A 12547-nucleotide genomic window follows, 5' to 3' on the forward strand; every position below is an offset into this window, starting at 1 on the left:
GTCTATCACCAGAGATTGAGACAGAGAGGTCAAGGAAGGGAAGGGAAGTGTCAGAGATGGACCACGTGAAAATGATGGAGGGGTGGAGATTGGAAGCAAAATTAACAAATTTTTCCAAGTCCCAACGAGAGCATGAAGCAGCACCAAAGTAATCATCGATATACTGGCGAAAGAGTTGTGGAAGGGGGCTGGAGTAGGACTGGAACAAGGAATGTTCCACATACCCCATTAAAGAGATAGGCATAGCTGGGGCCCATGCGGGTACCCATAGCCACACCTTTTATTTGGAGGAAGTGAGAGGAGTTGAAGGAGAAATTGTTCAGTGTGAGAACAAGTTCAGCCAGACGGAGGAGAGTAGTGGCGGATGGGGATTGTTCGGGCCTCTGTTCGAGGAAGAAGCTTCTTTGAGGAGCCTCTCCCTAAGTTGGGCTCGATTCAAGGGTATTATTCTGGTCAGTTCTTGCAATATTAACATCAAAACCAGTGAATATTGGTATTCATGGACCCACCCATCACCCCCTGCCCCATCCCAATTTAAATTGTAATACTGTACAATAAAAACATGGACATGCTGGCATTTCAACTTATATTTTATTATATTTTTAGTATTTTAATAATGCTTTTTTTAAAGAAAATAGGTATAAACAGGTATTTATTATCAGATATACAGATGGTCTCCAATATTCTTTTTGCATTATGGATTAGGATGAAACAGTTATTGATCCATAAATCAATGAAATCAGAACAGCATTCACATTTGCCAGATCAATGAAAATATTTGATAGGAAGTTATAAAATCTACCACTAATTGCCTTATAACATGCTTCTTGACACTTTAAGTATGAGGAAAAATCTAGTGAGCAATATAAAAACAGACATGAAAAGCTTCTGCGAATGTATAAAAAGGAAGAGAGCAGTTGAAGTGAGCATTAATCCCTTAGAAGTTGAGATTGGAGAATTAATAATGGGGAATAAGGAAATGGCAAAGACATTGGGCAAGTATTTTCTGTCTGTCTTCAGAACGAAGACACTAAAAGCATCCCAAGGATAGTAAATAAGCAGGTGTTAAATGGGAGGAAAAAACTTTGTTGTGTTTCTGTGTCTTCTTCACACAAGCTCACCAATCTCACACACTGGCCTGATAAACTGCACATAGGTTCAATTTATTTGAAGATCAACTTTAGGGATTCAGCAGCCATTACTCATAAGAACAACACAGCCGCAATTCCTCCACAACACTACTAGCTGCTGGTCATATGCCGCTTTACATCCTGGTTGTTTGCTCAATTGCATATTCCCTTAAAGTGATATCACAAAGTCCTTTTTTTACCAAGACAACATTATATACATTGAGTACAAAAAGCATGTACAGTAGGGTGGTTGTGATAACTATTGTCCCAAAAAAATTTGTTTAACAGTCTGTATAATGTATAGGTGGCTTACTAATCCTCCTGCACCTTGTGATGGCATCCTATGTATTATTAGAGTGCTGATTGTGGAAGACTACCAGGAAAACAAGACTTGGCCTAAATAGCCAAGTGGTTATGGTACTGGGTTTGTAACCCCAAGATCAAGAGTTCAAATCTCACAATAGCAAACTATGAAACAATGTAACTTCATCTGAAACAGATGGAAACAGGTTTGTACTCGAAAGAGTTACCATGAAAACAATTTCACTTTCCAAGTTCATTTTTTGATGTATTTTAGATACAATCAGAGTGCTGGGTGTTGTATACTTGTACAATTCCCTTAGCTAGCTTCTGTTTCTCCTTAATGTTGCGCCATTTGGTGTTGTGACTTTATAGGATCTAGGCTCATTGCACATTTGGGATACTTCCGGAGGTGCCCAAGTCCCTGGGTAGAATGCAAGCCTGAACCTTTTGTCTTACAGGCAGACTGGGCAATTCTGCATCTGTTTTTTGATCATGTGCCATCTTCATTCTCCTTTATTTTTTGAGAAGTTTCTTATGTATTTCTGAGAAATTGGGCAGGTGATAGTTTGGCAAAGTTAACCTAACCTGCCTTCCAAACATGATTCCGCTGTTGATGGTAAACCCGTATCTAAAGGTGTTGCTCTAAATGTAACTGAAGAAAATAAGATCTTGTTTCGTTTCTCTGCATTTCATGATTAATGCCTCAACAGTGTGAACCATTCACTCAGCAAGACCATTAGGTCTGGCGAGGCCTTAACTATTTATGATCTATATTAATAACTTGGATGAAGGGTCTGATTGTATTGAAGCCAAATTTGCTGATACTGCAAAGATAGGTAGGAAAGGGAGGATGTGACAAATGGAGTCTTACAGGGGTCTGTGCTGGGGCCTGAACTTTTTACAATTTATGACTTAGATGAGGGGAATGAAGATATGGTAGCTCAATTTGTAGATGACACAAAGGTAGGTAGGACATGAGGAGGTTGCAGATAGATATAGATAGGTTGAGTGAGTGGGCAAAGATCTGGCAAATGGAGTTTAATGTGGGAAAATGTGAAGTTGTTCACTTTGGCAGGAAGAACAAAAAAGCAGAGCATTATTTAAATGGAGAGCAGCTGCATAATTCTGAGCTGCAGAGAGATCTAGGTGTTCTAGTACATGAGTCACAAAAAGTTAGAATGCAGGTAGGCTAATTATGAGAGGGATTGAACATAAAAGTTAGGATGTTATGCTTCAGTCATACAGAGCATTGGTGAGACCGCATCTCAAATACGGTGTGCGGTTTTGGTCTCCTTATTTAAGGAAGGATGTAAATGCATTGGAGGCAGTTCAAAGGAGATTTACTATATTGATACCTGGAATGAGGGTGGGTTGTCTTATGAGGAAAGGTTGTACAGACTGGGCTTGTTTCCACTGGAGTTCAGAAGATTGGGTGATTTGAATGAAGTATACAAGATGCTGAACAGCCTTGACAAGGTGGAAGTCGAAAGGATGTTTCCTCTTTGGGTGAGTCAAGAACTGGGGGGCACTGTTTTAAAATTAGGGGTCGCCCTTTTAGGACAGGGATGAGGAGAAATTTTAAAACAAAAACAGGATTACCTGGAAAAACTCAGCAGGTCGGCAGCATCGGCGGAGAAGAAAAGAGTTGACGTTCCCCCCCCTCCCCACCTTAAACCAGCTTATATTTCCCTCTCCTTGTAAAGAAAGATCAGTTCTGTTGAAGGGTTATGAGGACTCGAAACGTCAACTCTTTTCTTCTCCGCCGATGCTGCCAGACCTGCTGAGTTTTTCCAGGTAATTCTGTTTTTGTTTTGGATTTCCAGCATCCGCAGTATTTTGTTTTTATATATGAGGAGAAATTTTTCTCTCAGAGGGTTGTGTGACTTTGGAGCTCTCTGCCTCAGAAGGTGGTAGAAGTGCGGTAATAGAATATTTTTAAGGCAGAGGTGAAAAGCTTCTTGTTAGGCAAAGGAATCAAAGGTTATCAGGGTTAGATGGCAATGTGGAAATCGAAACACAAGATGGTCAGCCATGATCTTATTGAATGGTGGAGCAGGCTCGAGGGGCCGAATGGTCTATTCCTGTTCCTATTTTTTATGTTCTAAAGCATGTTGTAAGGAAGATACAAAGATCTGCAACAGGAAAATTAAGCGATTAGGCAAAAAAATCAGGAGATGGAGTATAATGTAGGGCTGTCAACTTTGACAGGAGGAAAAGAAAAGCAGGATATTGTTTAAATGGACAGAGACTGCAGAATGCTGCAGCACAGGGATCTGGGTGTCCTTGAATATGAATCACAAAAAATTTGCATGCAGGCAACAGCAAATAATTAGGAAGGCAAATGGAATATTGGCCTTTATTACAAGGTGGATAGAATACAAAAGTAGGGAAGTCTTGCAACAACTGTACAGGACATTGGTGAGGCCACGCCAGGAGTACTGTGTACAGTTTTGGTCTCCTTACCGAAGGAGGGATACACTTGCATTGGAAGCAGTTCAGAGAAGATGCACCAGGCTGATTTCTGGGCTGAAGGGGTTGTCTTACGACGAAAGGTTGAGCAGGTTGGGCCTATATGCATTCGAGTGTAGAAGAATGAGAGATGATCTGTTTTAAAAATTCATTCATGGGATGTGGGCTTTGCTGGTTGGGTCAGCATTTATTGCCCATCCCTAGTTGCCCTTGAGAAGGTGGTGGTGAGCTACCTTCTTGCTGCAGTCTATGTGGTGTAGACATATCCACCGTGCTGCTAGGAAGGGAGTTCCAGGATTTTGACCCAGTGACAGTGAAGGAACAGCGATATATTTCCAAATTAGGTTGGTGAATGAATTGGAGAGAACTGGTGTTCCCATCTATCTGTTGCCCTTGTCCTTCTAGATGGTAGTGGTTGTAAGTTTGGAAAGTGCTGTCGAAGGAGCCATGGTTAATTCCTGCAGTGCATCCTGTAGATGGTACACGCTGCTGCTACCATACGTTGGTGGTGGAGGGAGTGAATGTGGAGACAATCAAGTGGCTGCTTTGTCCTGGACAGTGTCAAATTTCTTGAGTGTTGTGGGAGCTGCACTCATCCAGGCAAGTGGGGAGTATTCCATCACACTCCTGACTTATGCTTTGTACTTGATAGACAGGTTTTGGGGAGTCCGGAGGTGAGTTACTCGTTGCACGATTCCTAGCCTCTGCCCTGCTCTTGTAGTCCAGTTCAGTTTCTTGTAAATGATAACACCCAGGATGATGATATAATGGGGAATTCAATGATTGTAATGCCTTTGAACATCAAGGGGCGATGGTTGCATTCTCTCTTGTTGCAGATAGTCATTGCCTGACACTTGTGTGGCGTGAATGTTAATTGCCACTTGTCAGCTTAAGCCTGGATATTGTCCAGGTCTTGCTACATTTGGACATGGACTGCTTCAGTATCTGAAGAGTCGTGAACGGTGCTGAACATTGTGTGATCATCAGCGAACCTCCCCATTTCTGATAAAAGCAAAATACTGTGAATGCTGGAAATCTGAACCAAAAACAGAAAATGCTGGAAAAATTCAGCAGGTTAGAAAAAAAGGAATGAAAATGGGATAGAGGGGGGTGGGGGGGGAGGATAAAACCACAGATAAATGAATAAAAATAAGTGGATAAAGAATAAAAATGAATGTAGAAAAAAGGAGATTCAAAAATGAGGTGAGGATGGAGGAGAGAGTTCATGGTCTGAAGTTGTTGAACTCAATGTTAAGTCCAGAAAGCTATAAAGTGCCTGATCGGAAGATGAGGTGCTGTTCCTCCAGTTTGTGTTGGACTTCACTGGAACATTGGAGCAGGCCAAGGACGGACATGAGACCAAGATGCTGTGTTGAAATGGCAAGCAACTGGAAGGTCTGGGTTATGCTTGCGGACAGACCGAAGGTGTTCCGCAAAGCGGTCACCCAGTCTGCGTTTGGTCTCCCCGATGTGGAGGAGACCACATTGGAAGCAGCGGATACAGTAGACCAAATTGAAGGAGGTGCAAGTGAAATGCTGCTTCAACTGAAAGGAGTGTTTGGGCCCTTGGATGGTGAGGATGGAGCAGGTGTTGTACCTTCTGCGATTGCATGGGAAGGGGCCGTGGGAAGGGGATGAGGGGGTGATGGAGGAGTGGACTGGATGGAATGGTCCCTACGGAATGCTGACGGGGGGGGGGGGGGGGGGGGGGGGGGTCAGGGGAGGATGTGTTTGGTGGTGGCATCATGCTGGAGTTGATAGAAATGACGGACGATGATCCTTTGAATGCGGAGGCTGATGAGGTGAAAAGTAAGGACAAGGGGAATCCTATCATAGTTCTGGGAGGGAGGGGAAGATGTGAGGGCAGAGGCATAGGAGATTGGTCATACACAGCTGAGCGCCCTGTCAACCACAGTGAGGGGGAAACCTTGGTTAAGGAATAAGGTAGACATGTCAGAAGCGCCATTTTGGAAAGTGGAATCATTGGAACAGATGCAACGGAGACGAAGGAACTGAGAGAATGGGATGGAGTCCTTACAGGAAGCAGGGTGTGAGGAGCTGTAGTCAAGGTAGCTATGGGAGTCGGTGAGCTTGTAATGAATATTGGTGGACAGTCTTATCACCAGAAATGGAAACAGAGAAGTCAGGGATGGGAAGTGTTGGAGATGGACCATGTGAAGGTGATAGGTGGAAATTTGAAGCAAAATTGATAAATTTTTCCAGGTCCAGAAGAGAGCTTGAAGCAGCACCGAAACAGTTATCGATGTATCGAAAAAAGAGTTGTGGGAGGGGGCCCCGAGTAGGACTGGAACAAGCAATGTTCCACATACCCCATAAAGAGACAGGCATAACTGGGACCCATGCAAGTACCCGTAGCCACACCTTTTATTGGGAGGAAGTGAGACAAGTTTAAGCAGAAATTGTTCAGTGAGAGAACAAGTTCAGCCAGACGGAGGAGAGTGGTGGTGGACGGTGATAGTTCAGGCCTCCATTCAAAGAAGAAGCAGAGAACCCTCAGGCCATCCTGGCAGGGGATGGAGGTGTACAGGGATTGGACATCCATGTGAAGAGGAGGCGGTTAAGGTCAGGGAACCCGAAATAGTTGATATGACATAGGGCATTAGAGGAATCGCGGATGTAGGTGGGAAGAGACTGGACAAGGGGAGAGAGAACAAAGTAAAGATAGGAAGAAATGAGTTCTGTGGGGCAGGATCAGGCTGACACAGTTTACTGGGACAGTCCTGTTTGTGGATTTTGGGAAGAAGGCAGAAGCAGGCTGTCCGGGGTTGGGAGTCTATGAGATGGGAAGCTGTGGAGGGAGGAGATGATGTCAGTGACAGTCCTGGAAACAATGGCTTGATGTTTGGTGGTGGGGTCATGGTGCAGGGGGATCCCAAGTTCTGACCTTATGATGGAAGGTCATTGATGAAGCAGCTGAAGATGGTTGGGCTGAGGACACTACCCTGAGGAACTCCTGCAGTGATGTCCTGGAGCTGAGATGATTGACCCCCAACAACCACAACCATCTTCCTTTGTGCTAGGTATGACTCCAACCAGTGGAGAGTTTTCCCCCTGATTCCCATTGACTCGAGTTTTGTTAGGGCTTCTTGATGCCACACTTGGTCAAATGCTGCCTTGATGTCAAAGGCAGTTACTCTTACCTCATCTCAGCAGTTCAGCTCTTTTGTCCATGTTTGAATCAAGGCTGTAAGGAGGTCAGGAGCTTGAGTGGCCCTGGTGGAACCCAAACTGGGCGTCAGTGAGCAGGTTATTGCTAAGTAAATGCCACTTGATAGCACAGTTGATGACCCCTTCCAATACTTTACTGATGATCGAGAGTAGACCAATGGGGAGGTAATTGGCCGGGTTGGATTTGTCCTGAATCTTGTATACAGGACATATCTGGGCAATCTTCCACATGGCCGGGTAGATGCCAGTGTTGTAGTTGTACTGCAACAGCTTGGCTCGGGGCACGCCAAATTCCAGACCACAAGTCTTCAGTACTATTGCTGGAGTATTGTCAGAGCCCATAGCCTATGCAGGATCCAGTGCCTTCAGCCGTTTCTTGATATCACATTAAGTGAATTGAATTGGCTGAAGATTGGCATCTGTGACGCTGGGGACCTCCGGAGGAGACCGAGATGAATCATCAACCCGGCACTTCTAGCTGAAGATTGTAGCAAATGATTCAGCTTTATCTTTTGTACTGATGTGCTGGGCTCTTCCATCATTGAGGATGGGGATATTTGTGGAACCTCCTCCTCCAGTGAGTTGTTTAATTGTCCACCACCATTCTAGACTGGATGTGGCAGGACTGCAGAACTTAGATCTGATCCATTGGTTGTGGGATTGCTTAGCTCTATCACTTACTGCTTATGCTGTTTGACAAGCAAGTAGTCCTGTGATATAGCTTCACCTGGTTGACACCGCATTTTTAGGTATGCCTAGTGCTGCTCCTTGCATGTCCTCCAGCACTCTTCATTGAACCAGGGTTGATCCTCTGGCTTGATGGTAATGGTAGAGTGGGGGATATGCCGGGCCATGAGATTACAGATCGTATCCGAGTACAATTCTGCTGCTGCTGACGGCCCACAGCACTTCATGGATGCCCAGTCTCGAGTTGCTAGATCTGTTCAAAATCTCTCCCATTTAGCACGGTGGTAGTGCCACACAACACAATGGAGGGTATCCTCAATGTGAAGGCGGAACTTTGTCTCCATAATGACTGTACGCCTGGGCAGGCAGGTTGGTGAGGATGAGGTCAAATATGTTTTTCTCTCTTGTTGGTCCTCTCACCACCTGCCGCAGACCCAGCCTGGCAGCCATGTCATTTAGGACTCAGCCAGCTCTGTCAGTAGTGGTGCCACCGAGCCACTCTTGGTAATGGACATTGAAGTTCCCCACTCTGGGTACATTCTGCGCCCTTGCCACCCTCAATGCTTCCTCCAAGTGGTGTTCAAGATGGAGGAGCACCGACTCATCAGCTGAGGGAGGGTGGTATGTGGTAATCAGCAGAGGTTTCCATGCCCATGTTTGACCTGATGCCATGAGACTTCATTGGGTCTGGAGTCGATGTTGAGGACTCCCAGGGCAACTCCCTCCCGACTGTATACGACTGTGTCACCATCTCTGCTGGGTCTGTCCAGCCAGTGGGACAGGACATACCCAGGGATGGTGATGGTGGTGTCTGGGACATTATCTGTAAGATCTGATTCCGTGAGGATGACTATGTCAAGCTGTTGCTTGACTAGTCTGAGACAGCTCTCCCAATTTTGACACTAGCCCCCAGATGTTAGTAAGGAGGACTTTGCAGGGTTGACAGGGCTGAGATTGCCGTTGTCATTTCTGGTACCTAGGTAGTCCGTCTGGTTCCATTCCTTTTTTGTGACTTTGTAGTGGTTTGATACAGCTGATTGACTTGCTAGGCCATTTCAGAGGGCATTGCTGTGGAGTCATAGCAATGTGGATCTGGAGTCACATGTAGGCCACACCAGGTAAGGATGGCAGATTTCCAGTGAACCAGATGGGTTTTTACAACAATCGACAATGGTTTCATGGTCATCATTAGACTTTTAATTCTCGATTTTTATTGAATTCAAATTTCACCATCTGCCGTGGCAGGATTCGAACTCGGGTCCCCAGAGCATTACCCTGGGTCTCTGGATTACTAGTCCAGCGACAATACGCCATCGCCTCCCTCTCAGATCCTAAGAGCGCTTAACAGGATAGATACAATGAATGTGTTTCACCTCTTAAACAAGAATGCACCATTTAAAAATAAGGGGTCTCTTATTTAAGACACAGACAAGCAGTAATTCCTTCTCTCAGTGGGTCATTAGTATTTGGAATTCTCTTCCCCAGAGAGCAGTGGAGGTTGGGTCATTGAATATATTCACGGCTGAGTTAGACAGACTTTTGATCAACAATGGAGTTAAGAGTTATAGGGTACAAGCAGGAAAGTGGAGGTAAGATCACAATCAGATAACTACGATCTTATCAAATGACAGAGCAGGTTCAATGGGCTGAATGGCCTACTCCTGCACCTATTTCTTAAGATCATAAGATCATATGAAACTAGAGGAAGATGCGAGTTCAGGGCTAGCACAGTGGGGAGCATTAAAGGAAGTAAAAGCAACACTAAAGAATAGCAGACCATCTTTTGAGGTCAGTACTGTACAACACTTTAATGTTACTGTCATGGGTTACAGAGTTTTGCAGGAAGAATAAGAAAGTCACTTATTACTGGGAAGGTGCAAGACTAGCTGTGATAGAGGAACAAAGGTAAATGCACCAATCACTAAAAGTTGCACAGAGATTAGCAGGGCCTTTAAAAAAAGCAAACCAAGCATTCGGTTTTAGTCCTAGAGGGATAGAGTTCAAAAGTAGTAAAGGTATACTAAATCTTTATTGAACCTTAGTTAGACCACACTTAGAGGCTTTGTGCAGTTCTAGTTGCCATATCGTAAAAAGGATATAGAGGAACTGGAAAGGGCACAGTGAGGATTTACAAGGATGATACCGGAAATACATGAATATACATTTCAGGAAAGGATTGAAATTTGGATCTCTTTTCCGTTGAAAAGTAGGCTCAGGGGTGATCTCATAAAGATCTTTAAGATTATGAAAGGGTTTGATTGAGTGGATAGGGAAAGTAAGTTTCCACTTGAGGAAGAACATAACTGGAGGCTATCGATAGAAGATAGTCACCAAGAAATCCAATAGGGAATTCAGAAGATGCTTTTTAAGAAGACTGGTGAGAATGTGGAACTCGCTACCACAGGGAGTGGTTAAAGTGATTGGTATTGATGAATTTAAGGGGGAAGCTAGACAAGCATGAGGGAGAAGTGAATAGAGGGTTACACTGGGTAGATTTGCATGAGGAAAAATGGGAGGAGGCTCAAGTGATGCATAAACAAAGAAAGGATCATGCAAAATGGCCTGTTCCTTTGTCCTACATCCTATGCATGAGCGATTTACTTAGACATTACTAAGGTCTATATCAAATTCTGCTAAGTTAAACTGAAGTTAGAAAGTAGGATTTATTATGACAGACAGACTAAATATCATGATACCAATGCAATGAATTGTAGATGTGTAAGCAATTGCATCCTACAGTCTCCATATGGTATCTCCATCAGAGAGTTTGATTTTATCCAAGTGTTACAGGAAAACAGTAGTCCCAAACATTTGCCCCATTGCCGTTGTTGGATAATTATTTCGATAAAATAGGATAAAAAGAGAAATACAAAATCAAATGTTATAGAGAAAAATAAAATCTTACAACTTAGGCAACATATGCCTGAAATGTCCTTGGAGATGATTCAGCTCACCAGACGTGCAGTATATTGGGCTTTCTGCTGGCTGGATAAAATCTGGCCTAGGGAATATATTTTTAACAAACAAGGACCATTAATGCTTAACATCCCAAGGTTTAAAATGGCTGAAATTTGCAGAGTTCACTGGACAGTTAAGACCAGATCATTAAAAACTTAATACCAGGAAAAATAGATTAAAGTTTTGCTTTTTTAGCTGATGACATTGGAACATAGCTGATAAAGTTTTTAAAACTTTTTTTTTTGAGTATATCCTTTACTTCACAGGAATGACCAGTACATAACCAATATGTACTACATTGAAGAGCAACTTAAGAGGCTACTGCACTTTAAAATTAAACCAAACTAAACATGCATGCATACCAATACTGAATTCATTATTAATTGAGTCTTTTCATTGCCTGGGGATAATATTCCAGGAACAATTTTTTTGCAATCTCAAAGGTATTTCCCACTGGTTTGTCTGGATATTTTACTTTGTTTATAATAAAGTTTTGTTCCACTTGAAAGACAATTTGGTTGAAGTGGGCTTGATTGAAGGGAATTCTCTTCTCAAGACACTTAATAAGTGTCTTCACAAAGAGATCCCAACGAAGTGCATAATAGTCATTAACTAAACCACCCCACTGCTTGTTGGCATAGTCCAAAAGATTCCCATCTGGCCCCCAAAGAGTAATTTGACTACGAGCATTGAATTCATATTGGTTGGCTTCTTTTTCATTTGTTGCCAAGGACCGAGCTGTTTGTAACCAGTGGCCCAATAAAAAGTGTTTGTCGCTGGACAAGAGGTTGTCAAGTTCAGGTAGCAAGTCATACACTAAGACATTTCCTGAAGTCTGCAGCCCCACGATGGAATATTTTAAGAATGCATTCTTGAGGTCTTCATAAAATTCTGAAACTAAGAGCTGAACAGATTGCCTTGTCACATCAACAAGGTCATATCTGAAGGTCTCACTAGAGAACAGATCAGAAACAGCTGTTTGCATCCGCCTCCATGCTTCATAGACATCACTTTTGTTATACCATAAAGAAGTATCCAATTTCAAAGAAGGTTTGTGAACCAATGGACTTCTGTTGTGGTCTCGTCGATATAAAGTATTATTGTAGACACTTTGTAATAACAACAGCCATGTAGCTATAGCATCATCATTTTTCTTTCCATATCGTCTCTCTGCATATGACATAACCCATTCTGTGAGGTTTAAAGGCTCTTTGCACCAGCCAATTTCATTCATTAGCTCATATACAACATCATTCTGTTCAATTCCTTCTGGTGTTATTCCTGTACCCACCATGGTGGAATTTGGGAAAAACCTAGCTTCAAAAGGCCCTTTATTTATTGTTTCTACTGTTCCATACATCCCTGTGTTGCCACCAAAATTATGCAACATGCACCATATAAAAGGTTGTCCATAGAAAGACTCGGTGAAGGAATATGCTGGTCTACCGTCAGCAAACAAATCCAAAATAATCATCCTTCCCAATGGTACTCCATGTAACAAAGCTTTGATTTGGGCTGGCTGCCAAAATGAAGGTTTGTTCACAAATAGCCATCCTTGCATAAGCCAAACTGCTGAAGGGTCCACTGTGAGAAACAAAGTATATTCAAACAATGAAGTTTAATTATGATGCTTAACAACGATAGTTGTAAAGGAGTATTGCTCTTGCGTGTGATATATATGTGTAAAAACATATTTCAACAGTTTTAATTCTTTAACTGAATGGTTGTTTATATAATTAAAGGGTCATAAGTAAAGCTTTTCTGTTTATAGCCAGCATCATGACATGGTCACATGGAGAAAAACCATAAAC

The 12547-nt window shown here is 43.0% G+C and overlaps 2 protein-coding genes across 6 annotated transcripts in view; one reads left to right on the plus strand and one right to left on the minus strand.

Annotated features, from left to right (window-relative positions):
* Positions 1 to 12547, plus strand: part of cntnap1 (contactin associated protein 1) — a 1152571-nt gene that overhangs the window by 851120 nt on the left and 288904 nt on the right. The window lies entirely within an intron of this gene.
* naglu (N-acetylglucosaminidase, alpha) overlaps positions 9572 to 12547 on the minus strand; it is a 52149-nt gene continuing 49173 nt past the window's right edge. Inside the window, exon 6 of the mRNA XM_041173315.1 lies at positions 9572 to 12320. Coding sequence (XP_041029249.1) covers positions 11116 to 12320 — 1205 coding nt within the window. The 3' untranslated portion in view covers positions 9572 to 11115. The remainder of the gene's footprint in view (positions 12321 to 12547) is intronic.

Source organism: Carcharodon carcharias, chromosome 23 (assembly GCF_017639515.1).
Source record: "Carcharodon carcharias isolate sCarCar2 chromosome 23, sCarCar2.pri, whole genome shotgun sequence".
Classification (NCBI taxonomy): Eukaryota; Metazoa; Chordata; class Chondrichthyes; order Lamniformes; family Lamnidae; genus Carcharodon; species Carcharodon carcharias.